Source organism: Callithrix jacchus, chromosome 4, assembly GCF_049354715.1.
Source record: "Callithrix jacchus isolate 240 chromosome 4, calJac240_pri, whole genome shotgun sequence".
Taxonomy (NCBI): Eukaryota; Metazoa; Chordata; class Mammalia; order Primates; family Cebidae; genus Callithrix; species Callithrix jacchus.
In genome coordinates, this window is record NC_133505.1 from 157,798,481 (window position 1) to 157,814,538 (window position 16,058).

Here is a 16,058-nt window from a genome sequence, read left to right on the forward strand (position 1 = left end):
CCCACCAGGGCACAGCCATTCTTTCTCTGCCTAAGCTTGAACTTGTCTGGCTCACACTCCCCTTGGAAAGAAGAGAATTAAGCTGGGATGTAATGAAGTGGTTCTGTCCAGAGAAACGTTCCTAGAGGCTGAATTATGAGGAGGAGGAAGTACACACTGTACAAATAGGGAGACAGAGCCAAGAGATGGGAACAGGAAGTCTTAGAAACTTTTTGCAAAAAGTCTCTGCTCTCTAAGATTTCACTACTGAAAGCTTCAAGATCTGATGTGGCCATACCCTCCTGGGCAGCTGAAAATTGAGTCTGTGCCACCAGTTGACAGGATTACCCTTCCTGCTGTGTTGAGATCCAGATCTGGGATCGTAGACTCACATGCAGGAAGCCAGCATCTTTCACTGCCCCTTACCTCTGTGCCAGACAGACAAATGCAGACTCCTTGACAGACCGATTACTGACAGGGAAGGAGGTCTATCGGCTGGTCATTAACTGATTCAATGTGTATTGCATGCCTGCTGAGTTTCATGCTCCATGCTCTGAATTCAGAAGTGAACCTGCCTAATACAGTCCCTGCCTTCATGGCTCTTATGGTCCAGTGGTAGAGACACACCCTAGACAGATCACGACATTAGTAATCAGTTAAGTCTGAGACATGCTACAACAGCAAACCAGTTGGTGGTGCTGTGAGCAGGTGTGACAGGGGCCTAACCCAGCCACCCTTTGCTGAACAGAGCACGGCAAAGAGCATGTTCCCCCTGGGACACCACCCTACGGAGCACCAGGGACAAACCTGCATGGTCTAGACATGCAGAAAAGTGATGGGATTGCATTCATGGCCTTTAGAGGATAGACTCCCTGGGCCTGCAGTTGCTTCATGGCTGAAATCCAGCTCCTTGTGGGAACGGCCATCCCAGTGGTGCTGTCACTGACCACTACCTGTGCTTGGGCTGATTCAGGCGCAGTTTGACATCGCGGTGGCCAGCGAGATCATGGCGGTGCTGGCCCTGACGGACAGCCTTGCGGACATGAAGGTTCGGCTGGGAAGGATGGTGGTGGCCAGTGACAAAAGCGGACAGCCTGTGACAGCAGATGATTTGGTGAGTGTTTCCAACCCGGAAGCTCCAGGGAGTGGGCTGTCCTTGTTCTTTGTTACCGGAAGAAAGGTTTTCTTCCTTTTATCAGTAGGTGTAATGAGGATCCAGAAGAAGTTTCCACACACACATTTCTTCCCTCACAAGCACGTCTGACCGCTTCCTAGTGTTCTCATAGTCATATATGATGTGCTCACACCTGGCTGCACCAAAACATGTGAAATTGATTTCAGGAGCTTTCCACCCTCCTTGCCAATCCTGATCTCTGCTTCTATCTGGGCTGGGGAGGGGTCATCCCCTTGCAGTCACTTGGTAGCTTTTAAAAAATATGCCACTAGCCGGGCACGCTGGCTCCTGCCTGTAATCCCAGCACTTTGGGAGGCCGAGGTGGGTGGATCATGAGTCAGGAGTTCAAGACCAGCCCGGCCAAGATGGTGAAAACCTGTCTCTACTAAAAAATACAATAAATAGCCAAGCGTGGTGGCAGGTACCTGTAATCCCAGCTACTCAGGAGCCTGAGGCAGGAGAATTGCTTCAACCTGGGAGGCGGAGGTTGCAGGGAGCTGGGATCACGCCACTGCACTCCAGCCTGGGTGACAGAGTGAGACTCCGTTTCAAAAAAAAAAAAAAAAGTGCCATTTATGCCTGCCTGAAATTGAGATCAAATCGCTTTTCCAATGAACAGAAGGAAGGGGCTCTGCTTTCATGAACAGGAAGATAAAGTTAAAATTGGCACATTTCTGGCAATAGCCTGGCATGTTATTTAAGTTAGAGCCTTACATTTGGGTTTCATATTATAAAAGCAAATCTCTACCTTAATCAGTCTTGCTTTTCTGTTCCCCTTTGAACAGGACAATGCTTTCTGTAATGCTTTCATGGTTACCTTTTTAGTTACCTGACTATTTTTCAGCTGCTTTTGAAGAACTGAGTCTGACTCATCTTATAGATCTTGTTAAGTAACTTCAATAGATCAATTTATGTCAGGAGTCTATGGAATATTTAGTATAAAACTTAAAGAGAAAACCCTCAGGTTGCTGTACAAGTGCTGTTTTATTAAAATTACCCAAATCTCACTATTTCTATCTAAACTAACATACTACATAGTTACCTTTTTTGGTAACCTTGAAAGCATTATAGAAAGCATTGCACTACTCAAATGGTTACCATTACCTTTTTTATTGCTTTTTCTAATTGGCATGCTCATTTTTTTTTCTTCTTCGTCTTTGTAATATAAACAACGTTTCCTATTACCTTTTTTTTTTTTTTTTTTTTTGAGACAGTCTGGCTCTGTTGCCCAAGCTGAAGTGCAGTGGTGAGATCTCGGCTCACTGCAGCCTCTGCCTCCTGGGTTCAAGTAATTCTCCTGCCTCAGCCTCCCGAATAGCTGGGATTACAGGCATGTGCCACCATGCCCGGCTAATTTTTGTAATTTTAATAGAGATGGGGTTTTGCCACGTTGGACAGGCTAATCTCGAACTCCTGACTTCAGGTGATCCACCCACCTTGGCCTCACAAAGTGCTGGATTATAGTCATGAGCCACTGCACCCAGCCTTTTCCAGTTAACTTAAACTCCATATATGCCATAGGTGTTTTGTGTGCTTGCATTTGTGTATCTAAGTGCAGGATTATGTCTCAGGTTGCCTCTGAGACAACCATCACTTCAAATTTAAGCTTACTTTCTCATATACGGAAGTAATGGAATTTAAAATGCACACTGGTGATTGTAAACACAGTTGTGAACAGAGAAAGGCAAAGTCATATTCTATTAATTTCAATGGCTTAGGATGTAATTTGAATTCTTGAATTCGTTTTCAAAGTGTCCTGATTGTTTTTCAGCTGCTTTTGAAGAAATGAGTCTGACTCATCTCATAGGTCTTGTCAAGTAAATTCAATAGATCAATTTATGTCAGCAGCCTATGGAATATTTAGTATAAAACTTAAAAAGAGAAAACCCTCGGGTTGCTATACAAGTGCTGCTTTATTAAAATTACCCAAATCTCACTATTTCTATCTAAATGAACATACTACAGTTTCTGTCTAAATACATTGCTCTGTACTTTATTAATTTGCATAGCAATAAATGTGAATCAGGAGCAGTTTTGAAACTTAATCCTCAAATACTACTTTCTTAAATGTATTTATTTGCTTATTTATTTTTATTTATTATTTTTGAGGCGGAGTTTCACTCTTGTTTCCCAGGCTGGAGTACAGTGGTACTCCCAGGTTCAAGTTATTCTCCTGCCTCAGCCTCCCAAATAGCTGGGATTATAGGTGCGCACCACCATGCCTGGCTAATTTTGGCATTTTTAGTAGAGATGGGGTTTCACCATGTTGGCCAGGTTGGTCTTGAACTCCTCAGGTTATATGCCCACCTCAGCCTCCCAAAGTGCTGGGATTATAGGTGTGAGGTCACGACACCCGGCCCTTAAATTTATTTTTATGTTAGTATATGATAAAAATCTTGAATCTGCAAGAAACGCAAAGCTTAGTCTTTTTCATTGTCTTTTGTGTTTTGCCTTTTAGTTATCTTTCGTGTTTCTTGTTTGCACAAAGTACCTTATTTATTCAAATTGTGCTTCATCGAGTGGGAGCTATCGAGAGTTGGCTATGCATAGAAAATTGGGGAATTGGGGGAAGATTTTAGGAACTGCTGAAAGTCCGAGCCCTCCCCACGTGGACACAGAGCTTGGAATGCTAGCAGGCACAGAGGGTGGCAGAGCTTGTCTGGCACATGACAGCAGAAGCACTGAGATGTGTCCCAAAAATGAGCAGGTGGAAACCTGCCTGAGACATCCAACAGAAATATCCCACTTAACTTCTCCCCTCCTTTAGTTTTTTGAATCAGTTTCTTTGGTTGGGAAGTATAAGCAAGGACAGTGTGCAGAGAAGTAGGCAAGCTCCTTCTCTTCTTCCACCTGCTCTGCATTAGCACAACAGCACGACTCTCACAGAGCCCTTCCTGTCCTGCAGCTTTCTTCCTCTTCTTTCTCTTCTTTCTTTCTTTTCCTTTCTTTCTTCTTTCTTTCTTTCTTTCTTTCTTTCTTTCTTTCTTTCTTTCTTTCTTTCTTTCTTTCTTCCTTTCTTTCTTTCTTTCTTTCTTTCTCCTTCCTTCCTTCCTTCCTTCCTTCCTTCCTTCCTTCCTTCCTTCCTTCCTTTTCTCTTTTTCTTTCTTTCTCTCTCTTTCTTTCTTCTTTTTTTTTTCTTTTTTGTGAGATTGAGTCTCGCTCTGTCGCCCAGGCTGGAGTGTAGTGGTGCAATCTCGGCTCACTGCAACATCTGACTCCTGGGTTCAAGCAATTCTCCTGCCTCAGCTTCCTGAGTAGCTGGGATTACAGGCATATGCCACCACGCCCGGCTAATTTTTGTTTTTTTTAATAGAGATGGGGTTTCGCCATATTGGCCAAGCTGGTCTCAATCTCCTGACCTCAGGTGATCCACCCATCTTGGACTGAAAGATTCGTTTTATGGAAAACTTCATAATCATCATCAAGGAAGGTTTTGGAAGAAGGGCAAACGTCCTTCAAAATGTACCTCACCATTCACATTGTAGAATGACTGACTTCATTCTCAGCTCTGGTGGGGAGAGGTGGACAGAGGCAGCAGCACTGTCCCCTGAGGCCTGGGGTTGCCTGTGGGGATGCCCACCCAAGAAGCAGGCTGGAGAGGAGTGCCATCCATTGCCTGGATGATCTTCTGTTAGAAATCTAATGTTTTTCTCTCTTCCACAGGGGGTGACAGGTGCTCTGACAGTTTTGATGAAAGATGCTATAAAACCAAATCTGATGCAGACCCTGGAAGTAAGTGGTTTTCTTCTTATAGTAATTGTTTGTATTAACGGGATTGCCAAACAGTGTGACCATATTTTGCCAACATGAGGCAGGCATAGAGCATGCAATGTGCCTTTGCGTGGCAGCAATGTGCTTTGCAATATCAGACAGAAAGAGTGAGGATCCGGTTATGAACCTGTATTAGTCTCTTTAGACATTGATATAAGGAACTACCTGAGACTAGGTAACTGATGCAGAAGGATCAGGATAACTTCTTGGTCAACCAAAAAGAAATTTAAAGTGTATTCATAGATTCTTTATGTGTCTTGGCTTAACTGACCTGAGTAGAAACTTACAACGTCAATGTCAGTCTAATATTTCAGTAGGTTGTATGGCTATGCTTAGAATATGTTTTCTGTTTTCCCTTAATCTCTCATAATCATTGAGTTGTGGATTTTTTTGTTTGCTTTTTTGTTGTTCGTTTGTTTCCAGGCAAAATACAGTAAATGCCAAGAAATACTTTCCAGAAAAGCATGCTGTACTCCATTTGTGTAAGGATATTAGTTTTGTACATGGCATGCCCTGCTCTTGTCTTCATTGAACTTAAATGTTTTGTCACGTTATCTCCATTTTAATCTAGTTTTCTAGTTACTAGTCATACTTTTTTGACTTAGTAATTGTCTAATTCCCTACTCCTTGCTAGTGAGACCTCAGGGTTTGGGCTCAAACAGAGAGGCAGTTTCTGGGCAAGTTGAGTAGAGACAAGTGGAAGGATACGGTTAGAGGAATGGAGGACAGTGGTGTCCTGGTGAGGGTTCTAACAGTCAGCACTCTGGGAAAGAAGAATTCCTGGGTAACAGCATTTGCCAGTTTCCATGGGATAACTGATCCTACCATGGCCAATCCCCAGCTCCCTTTCATGTCAGTCAACATGGGAATTAGAAGAAAGTTTCTGCTATCAAGTGGTACAAATGGGCTGTTTGTCCTCAAGCTGCAGTGGGACAAAAGGAGCTGCTGGAGGTAACCAGAGGGCAAATAATGTTGGGGGAACACAGCAGCAAGGCAGGTGGAATATCAATCTGTTCATTCTATTCATTCAGCTGATAGAAAGCTGAGTTTGGCCAGGTGCGGTAGTCTATGCTTGCAATCCCAGAACTTCAGGAGGCTGAAGAGGGTGGATCACTTGAGGTCAGGAGTTTGAGACCAGCCTGGCCAATATGGTAAAACCCGTCTCTACTAAAAATACAAAAATTTGCTGGGCATGGTGGCATGCACTGGAAGTCCCAGCTACTTGGGAGAGTGAGGCAGGAGAATCACTTGAACCTGGGAGGCAGAGGTGGTAGTGAGCTGAGATCATGCCACTGTACTCCAGCCTGGGTGACGGAGTGAGACTCTGTCTCAAAAAAAAAAGAAAAAGAAAACTGAGTTTGAATGTTCACTGTGCCATGTACATAATCTGGGGCAAATTATTTTATATTTCATCCTCAATTTTCTCCCCTGTAAAATGATCAAAGTAGCAACAACTAACTCAACAGAGTTATGGTGAAGATTAAATATTTATTTAAAGCATCACATGGATCAGTGCAATATAGTAGGGGCTAAGCATACAGCAGAGCACTATTCAATGTCCCAGCCCTCTTGAACCTCCACTTCAGTGAAGGAGGCAGACAAAAGGCAAACCAGTAAACACACAGCATGTTATTTGGTGGTAAGGTCTGGAGAGGAAAAATCAGAGACCAGGAGGGGCAGAGTGATGTGGGGTGTGTGTCTGTGTCTGCCCGCCTGTTAAGGGAGTACCTGCACAGAGCTGAGTAAACCAAGGAGGTGAGCCATGCGTGTGTCTTGAAGAGCATGTGGACAGAGGGTTACCTTGAGTGCAGAGGCCTTGGGCAGCAATGTGCTTTGCAATCTCAGGCAGAAAGAGCGAGGATCTGGTTAGTGACCTGTGTTAGTTCATTCTCACATTGCTCTAAGGAACTACCTGAGACTGGGTAATTGAAGAAAATTGGTATAACTGGCTCACAGTTCCACAGGCTTTATAGGAAGCATGGCTGGGGAGGCCTCAGGAAACTTACAATAGTGGTGGAAGTCAAAGGGTCTTCATATGGCAGAGCAGGAGAGAGAGAGAGAGAGCACAGGAGGAAGTGCTACCCACTTTTCAACAACTAGATCTCGTGAGAACTCACAATCTTGAGAACCGCAGGGGGAAATCCACTCCCAGGATCCAGTCACCTCCCACCAGGCCCCTCCTCCAACATTGAAGATTATAATTCCACGTGAGATTTGCACGGGGACAGAGAGCCAAACCATATCAGAACCAATATGACAGAAATGGGGGAACTGGCCAGGCACAGTGGCTCACGCCTGTAATCCCAGCACTTTGGGAGCCCAAGGCAGGCAGATCCCTTGAGGTCACGAGCTTGAGACCAGCCTGGCCAACATGGTGAATCCCGTCTCTACTAAAAATACAAAAAAAAACCTAGCTGGGTGTGGTGGTGCATACCTATAATCCCAGCTACTTGGAAGGCTGAGGCAGGAGAATTGCTTGAACCCCTAGAGGCAAAGGTTGTAGTGACCGAGATTACACCACTGCACTCCAGCCTAGGCAACAGAGTGAGACTCTAGCTTTAAAAAAAAAGAGAGCAGAAAGAAATGAGGGGACTATTTCTGAAGGTACCCAGTGAGGTTGCTACCTGAAGCTGTCCTCTGAGCTGAGGAAGGGAGGACTGAGCACCTTTAAACAGGCGCCTGCAGCCCTGGGGGAGGGGGAGGGGTGCAGGATGCACAGGTGCCAAGGCCACACCCTTCTGCTGCAGGTTGCCTTTCCCATCTTTCCTCTCCCCGATCATTCTGCCAGCATGCACATGTCCTCAGAGGTAGGCCATCTTCAGAAGTAAACAAAAACATTTCAAAAGCCTCCCATCCCCCTGCATCCTCATCTAGCTCCTGCTCGGCTCTTGTCTGCATTGGGGTCTCCAGGTTGACTGACCTTGGGTTCCACCTCTCCTGACTGCCTTGTCTGGGTTACTTGTCTCTGGAGACACCAAGTCTTTGTTTCTCTGCCCTCCTCCGAGAAGCTCAGCAGAGTTTGACAGCTGCCCGTCTTCCTTCGGTAGCACCTGGTTCCTCTGGTGTCGGGGTCCTTCCCTCCCCAGGCCTGCTCGCTGCTCCTCCTCAGCTTTACTGGCTTCTCTGATGACGCCTCACTTTTCTCAGCCCATTCTCCTCCAGGATTAGCCAGGTATGACTCCCAAACTGTTGTTTGGAATCTCATGAACCTGGAATTTCAGACTTGCAGGTGTAGTTACCAGGAGCCACGTTGGTGGGTAAAAGCCATTTCAGGCCAGGTGTGGTGGCTCATGCCTGTAATCCAAGCACTTTGGAGGCCAAGGCGGGCAGATCACCTGAGGTCGGGAGTTCAAGACCAGCCTGACCAACATGGTGAAACCCCGTTTTTAAAATAAATAAATAAATAAAAAATAAATTTTAAAAGCCATTTCAAACTGATACATAAACTAGGACCCACCTTCCACTTCCTTCCAACCTCACTTCTTCCCTGAAACCTATCCAGTCATTCAGAGCAGAACCCCGGGATGATCCTGGAGGCATGTTTTCCCTTCCCATCTCCTGTCTCCATCCCTGCAGAGTCGTCCCTGATTACATGACTGCTCTGTCCACGGTGCTGGATGCCTTCTTCCTACTTCAGCCGCCAGCATGCCCCACCCGCAGCAGTGCAGCAGCCTCCCAACTAGCCTGTCTGCTGCTACTCTTTTCTTCCAAAATGCTCTCCCTCCTCAGCAGCCATAGAGAATGAAACATAATTAAGTCCTGTTGCTTTCCGGCTTAGAGTCCTTCCATGATTTACCCATGTTTCCACCCTGCTCCGAAAGACTCCTGGGATCTGGCCCTGGCCCCTTCCCCATCCCTGTCCCTTATGCTCATCTCTCATCCTCTGCCCAGCCCCTTTACATGGCTGACACCACTACCTGGGCCAGTTCCTGATATCCGCATGTCCAGCTCCTTCACCTCCCTCAGGTCTCATGTCACGTAAGCATCAGCTGCTCACGGAAGCCACAGGAAGATACAGCCTCTACCCCTCTGTGCTGTTATTACAGTGCATGGCAGAATGCTGAGAGCTTCCTATTTCCTTGTTTTCTGGATTTCTCCTCCCACTGGGATGAGAGCAGGACCTTTTCCATCCTTTACCACCATATCTCCAGCTCCTAGAAAGTGCCTAGCACCTATCAGAGGCTCAGTAAAGACTTGTCGAATAAGTAAATAAATGCTTATTATATTTACTACATTCTCCTAAAAATACATATTTTTTTTCCTGTAGCCATGTGTCACTAAAAAAATACATGTTTATTAATGAATAAGGCCAAGTGTGGTGGCTCACCCCTGTAGTCCCAGCACTTTGGGAGGCCAAGATGGGCAGATCACGAGGTCAGGAGTTCGAGACTAGGCTGACCAACATGGTGAAACCCTGTCTCTACTAAAAATACAAAAATTAGCTGCACGTGGTGGTGCACGCCTGTAATCCCACCTACTCAGGAGGCTGAGGCAGGAGAATCGCTTGAACCCAGGAGGCAGAGGTTGCGGTGAGCCGAGATCATGCCACTGCATTCCAAGCAAAACTCCATCTCAAATAAATAAATAAATAACTGACTAAGAGAGAAACAATATGAAGATATGTGATATTCCTTCATAATGCTTCTCCCTCAAAGATGAATACTTACCATTTGGGATCATAATTTTCTTGTTTTAAATAATTCTTCTGTTAGAAATCACTCAAACTTCTGAGATATTTCCCACTCTGAAAACCTGAGAAATAGAAAGTGTACCTTCCATTTAACGAATGAATTAGTAGACTGGGTTGTCCAAGCAGTTCTTATTGCCTTCACTTTTATTTTCTTCTTCTTTTTTTTTTTTTTTGAGATGGAGTTTCGCTCTTGTTACCTGGGCTGGAGTGCAATGGCGCGATCTCGGCTCACTGCAACCTCCGCCTCCTGAGTAGCTGGGATTACAGGCATGCACCACCATGCCCAGCTAATTTTTTGTATTTTTAGTAGAGACAGGGTTTCACCATGTTGACCAGGATGGTCTCGATCTCTTGACCTCGTGATCCACCCGCCTCGGCCTCCCAAAGTGCTGGGATTACAGGCGTGAGCCACCGCGCCCGGCCTATTTTCTTCTTAAGGGTTCTGAATCTCTGATGTATCAGCTTTAGGTTACATTACAAAAAGTACTCAGGCGGGGCACGGTGGCTCACTCCTGTAATCACAGCATTTTGGGGGGCCAAGCCAGATGAATCACCTGAGTTTAGGAGTTTGAGACCGGCCTGGTCAACATGGTGAAATCCTGTCTCTACTCAAAATACAAAAATTTGCTGGGCGTAGTTGATACGCATGTGTAGTCCCATCTCCTGAGAAGGCTGAGGCAGGAAAATCACTTAAACCCGTGAGGTGTAGAAGTGAGCTGAGATCACACCAGTGCACTCCAGCCTGGGTGACAGAGTGAGACCCTGTCTCAAAAAAAAAAAAAAAAAAAAAAAACATACTCAAACTATTGATATTCAGGACTGGGATTGCTAGGGACAGAAGAGGGAATTCTTTAGACTACTCTAGAAGGACACGAGAACTCCTCATCCTGTACAAAGTGTGAAGGTACATAAAGTTTATTGTAAGCCAGAAAACAGAGAAATCCACAGTAACTATTATGCAGTCTTCCATGAGATGAGTACATGGACTTGAGTTTTGTTTCTGCATCTGTCACTTGGCGAATGAAGATACCATTTCATTTAAGCCGTAGGCTGTTTTAAGATGACTTTAAAAGATACGGACCTGTTTACAAAATAAAACAGCATTCACTTAAAATATTTACACACATGAACTCTTCTACCCTGACCCTGTGTTGTCACTCTGGGTTTTGTGTATTTAATCAGTGACTAGGAATCTACGTCCGCAGATTGTTTCAAAGTCATTGACTAGTACGCGGATTATGCTTTCCTGCTCACATTTGACCACACTTGATTGTTAGTTTCCTAGGAGGTCATCATCAAGGGCTACATCCTTGCAGGTTGCCAGGAGACCAGTAGCTCTTAATCCTGACTGCACTTGAGAAGCTCCTGGGAAGATTTAAGAATATTGATTGATGCCAGCCTCCCCATCAGACTCAGTGAGCATAATGTCTGGGGGTAAGGCTTGGGGACCCCAGGTGATTCTCATGTATAGCCAGGCTGAGGAAGAGTTAAGACAAGAAAATAATGAGAGCTCTTAACATTTTCCCACAGGTTAGCCACATGTGGTATTGATGGAAACCCCACATGCTAGAGCACACTGTCCATTGTGGTGGCCATTGGACACATCTACTTGCATTTAAATAAAATTTGGAATTCGGTTCTACAGTCATTTTAGCCACATTTCTATTGATACATTCATTTATTACTATTCATATTTAAGTGCTTTAAACTCTGGTAAGCTAACAAGTAATGGAAATATTACTCCTATTAAGTGTTTAAAAGGGCCATTATGGGGACTATTCATAGCAAGATAGTTCCTGCCTTATTTTCCTGAGTGTTCTGTGCAGAAAATAAAGCCCAGAATTCAAGATAAATATGTTTATGCCTTTGAGTTAGTCATAGGACTTTTTAAGCAACATGTTTAATTTGATGTACTGTATTTTTTTTTTTTTTTTTAATGAGACGGAGTCTCACTCTGTCGTGGCATATTCTTGGCTCACTGCAACCTCCACCTCCCAGGTTCAAGTAATTCCCCTGCCTCAGCCTCCTGAGCAACTGGGATTACAGGTGCATGCCACCACGCCTGGCTAATTTTTTATATTTTTGGTAGAGACAGGGTTTCACTGTGTTAGTCAGGATGATCTCAATCTCCTGACCTCATGATCTGCCCATCTTGGCTTCCCAAAGTGCTGGGATTACAGATGTGAGCCACCCATCTCACCTGGAGATGTACTGTATCTTATAGCCATCTGCATCTTTGAGTGTGCAAGTATGTGTGTGCCTGGATCTGGAAGTCTAACAATGATGTTTCAATATTTTTTTCTCTCCAATTCCATACTGGGAGTTTCAAAACCAGAGCCCTAATCTTGGCTTAGTTATTAGTTTCCTTTGTGGCCTTAAAGAATTGCCTTAGCCCTCTCTGGGCCTTAACTTTCTGCCTGAAGAAGTTGGCCTCTTTCTTCATGCTGTCAGCATGATCTGATTCTGTGATTTCTAGCGAAAGCTACATTTATACAAATATATAAAGTGTTTTTGCAAAGTGAAGAGTAGAACAGTGGTTATCAAAGGTGGAGGAGGATTGGAGAAGTTGACTAAATAATACAAAATTCCAGTTAGACAGGAGGAATAAGTCTTCATTATCTATTACACAGAAAGGTGACTGTGGATAATAAAAGCATATTGTTGCTGGGTGCTGTGGTTCACCCCTGACACTTTGGAAGGCTGAGGTAGGTGGATCACCTGAGGTCAGGAGTTTGAGAACAGCCTGGCCAACATGGCGAAACCCTGTCTCTGGTAAAAATACAAAAATTAACTGGGTATGGTGTTGTGCACATGTAGTTCCAGCTACTAGGGAAGCTGAGGCAGGAGAATCGTTAGAACCCAGGAGGCGGAGGTTGCAGTGGCATGAAATGGTAGCACTGCACTCCAGCCTGGGTGACAGAGTAAGACTCTATCTCAAAAAAAAAGAAGGTGTTATATACTTTTTAAATGTTAAAAGATTAGATTTTAAATGTTCTCTCTAGAAAGAATAATAAATCTGTGAGGTGATGGATATGTTGGCTAGCTTGATATAATCATTCCACAGTGTATACATATATTAGATCAGTACCTTGTTCTCCATAAATAGATACAATTATTATTCATCAATTAAAAATAAAAAATGCTTTTGCTAATAGGTTTAGTATCCTGAAAAATGCTAGATTGTCTACAAAGGATAAAAGTCCTTTCCTTTTCTAAAGTAAATGTTGCTGAGGACCTTGTAGCCGTTTGGAGTGGTTGTCCCAGGAATAGCCAATGTGCTTATGCGGGTTTAGCCCCCACCGCCTGTGCCCCCTGGAGACCCGTGTTGGGTGCTTCTCAAACAGATGGCAGCCTGCAGCTGAGCAAAGCCAGCTGCCCATCCAGGATGGAGCCTGTGACCTTGTCCTCGTTAAGCTTTGATCAGCTCCACTAGCTTACTATGGGCAAGGACATCAGAAGACCAGCAAGGTTAGGAGGTGTTAAAGACATAAGCTTTTTAAAATATGTTTTCTTCAGAACACTTAAAAGGTTTATCTAGATAGAAGTGAGAAAAGACAGATGTAAACACCAAACATACATATTTATGTATCTATAAATATGTGTCCCTGGGTTTTATTTATTTATTTTTGAGTTGGAGTGGTGATCTGTCACCCAGACTAGAGTACAGTGGCATGGTCCCAGCTCACTGCAACCTCCACCTCCCAGGTTCAAGTGAATCTTGTGCTTCAGCCTCCCGAGTAGCTGAGCTGGGATTTCAGGAGCACACCACCACTCCCTGTTAATTTTTATGTTTTTAGTATGTGTTTCACTGTGTTGGCCAGGCTGGTCTCGAACTCCTGACCTCAGGCGATCCACCTGCCTCGGCCTCCCAAAGTGCTGAGATTACAGGCGTGAACCCTCACACCCAGCCTCAGTTCCCTGGGTTTTATAGTCCTGGGTTCATTTCCATATACATCTGTGTGACCCGATCAGGGCCCTATGTTCTCCCTCCTGAGGACTTTTGGGAGAAAGGTAAATAGAGTGGAATAATAGCTTTTAAGTCCCTTAAAAAAGAAAAAAAAGAAAGGTAAACAGAGAACTCACATGGCGGTTTTGATTATACTCTCCCTTTTTCATTCTCATGAGTTTTCTTTCACTTCTCTTCTTCCTGTTTTGTTCACCTTCTCATCTTTGAAATGTGGTTGGCTAACAGCCCGTCATGCTTCATGGGAATTTTCTGTGGCTCACAGCCCCCCCACGCCGACCCCTACTCCCTGCCTTCCTCCATGTCAGTGAAAGGGCAGCCTGTGTTTTCATAGGTGGAGCCAAGGCTTCATATGCACAGACCCCAGTGGCCCTGGCTAGGATATGAATAACACCACACCATTTTAATGCCTGCAGATGAATTCTTTTTAGATAGGGGTAAAGTGTATCTGGAAAGGAAAAAGTGCAGAAATGGCATTAAAAATGGATATAGACAGATTTTGTTCAAATAACTAAACTCTAAAATTTTTGATGATTCTCTTAAATTAGTTTATTTTGTCCTTTTCATTAATGTGAATTATAGTAGCATTTACTATGAGGGAAATTTTTCTTTGCTTTTGTTATCTTTTTTTCTTTTTATTTGTTTTTGCTTCTGTTATCTTAAGAGTTAGCAGATTTCCTTTTGTTTGAGATGGAGTCTCCTGTCGTACAGGCTGGAGTGCAGTGCTGTGATCTCACTGCACACCTCCATCTCCCAGGTTCAAGTGATTCTCCTTCCCCAGCCTCCTGAGTAGCTGGGATTATAGGTGCGTTCCACCACGCAGGGCTAATTTTTGTATTTTTAGTAGAGACGGGGTTTTGTCATGCTGGCTAGGCTGGTCTTGGTCTCAAACTCCTGACCTCAGATGATCCACCTGCCTCATCCTCCCAAAGTCCTAGGATTATAGGCGCGAGCCACTGCACCTGGGCATTTAACAGATTTCTAACATGTAAGACAAGTAAACAAGAAAGACTTAAATGGAACTTTTAAAAATCGAAAGGACCCTTATTATTAAAATATAAACAGCCTATAAATGTAATTATTCTGTGACTAGCTTGCCACGACTCTCACATAATCTCAGCTCACTGCAACCTCCACCTCCCAGGTTCAAGCAATTCTCCTGCCTCAGCCTCCTGAGTAGCCGGTATTACAGGCATGTGCTACCAAACCTGGCTGACTTTTGTATTTTTAGTATACACGGGGTTTCACCATGTTGGCCATGCTGGTCTTGAACTCCTGACCTCAGGTGATCCGCCCATCTTGGCCTCCCAAAGTGCTGGGATTACAGGTGTGAGCCACCTTGCCTGGCCAATTATGTTGATTTTTATGGTTACCTTTTCTTGAATGGAATCTTTTCTTGATTAAAAAAATAAATAAATACAGTTCTTATACCATCAGGGTTTAATTCCATTGTTTTTAAAAATATAGTGCCCGATAACATAAACTAAGGTAAATAATGTATTTCATGGCCATTGAGACATCTAACAAAATGGCTTAACAGTATTTTGGAAGGAAATGACTGTATTCTCACAGTTTTGTCTCTCAGGTTCAGAATTGAATGTAGAATAGCATTTTTCTAGAATCTGTAGGGAATTTGGTTCTTCGATTGAGTCAGGGTGTTTTGACTGTCTTTGAATGATTTATGCCTTCAATATGCAGTGTTCATAAAAGCTTTCCCACCTTGTTTGCCCCAAATTGACCTTGGTTTCCATGCTTCCATTTGTCTTTTGGGATTTTGATTTGCTCTTCCATTTCTCTAGGGGACACCTGTATTCGTGCATGCGGGCCCGTTTGCAAACATTGCTCATGGCAACTCTTCAGTGTTGGCTGATAAAATTGCCCTGAAGCTGGTTGGTGAAGAAGGCTTTGTAGGTAAGTTATTTCTTTTAAATTTAGTTGTTGTTGTTGGATATTGAAGAAATCTTAAGGATGCTGACTGGATTGGAGTGATATCTATACTGACATGAAATCTATTCTTTCAGGCCCCCTCTTTCATACATGGTCTCAGTAATGGAAAAGCACTAAGGTCTGGTCTGTACTCGTGAAATTCTGCTTGTGCTTGAATCGTAGATTCTGGTATCAGGCGCATATGGGTTTGAGTATAAACTCTGACTCTTGCAAACTGAGTGACGTTGAACACATTTGAATTACTACTGAGCTTTGGTTTTCTGGTGTGTAAAATTATAATAAAAGTAAACGTATCAAACGCTTTAGGCTTTTTATGAAAACTAAATGAGATATTTTAGTCATTCAGCAAATGTTTTTTGAGAGCATACCACTTAGAAAGCATGCTCCTCAGAGCTAGAGATCCAGTGGGGAGCAAAACAGATAGGCGCAGTGACACATGCCTGTAATCCCAGCTACTAAGGAAGCTGAGGCGGGAGGATTGCTGGAGCCCAGGAGTTCATGTCCAGCCTGGGCAGCATAGCAAGATCCTGCCT

At 44.0% G+C, this 16,058-nt stretch overlaps 1 protein-coding gene across 14 annotated transcripts in view; it reads left to right on the forward strand.

Annotated features, from left to right (window-relative positions):
* Positions 1–16,058, forward strand: part of MTHFD1L (methylenetetrahydrofolate dehydrogenase (NADP+ dependent) 1 like) — a 233,277-nt gene that overhangs the window by 93,580 nt on the left and 123,639 nt on the right. For all 14 annotated transcript variants that reach the window (XM_078370293.1, XM_035296968.3, XM_078370294.1 and 11 more), the window contains exons 18-20: positions 953–1,093; positions 4,817–4,885; positions 15,378–15,489. In XM_078370293.1, coding sequence (XP_078226419.1) covers positions 953–1,093; positions 4,817–4,885; positions 15,378–15,489 — 322 coding nt within the window. The remainder of the gene's footprint in view (positions 1–952; positions 1,094–4,816; positions 4,886–15,377; positions 15,490–16,058) is intronic.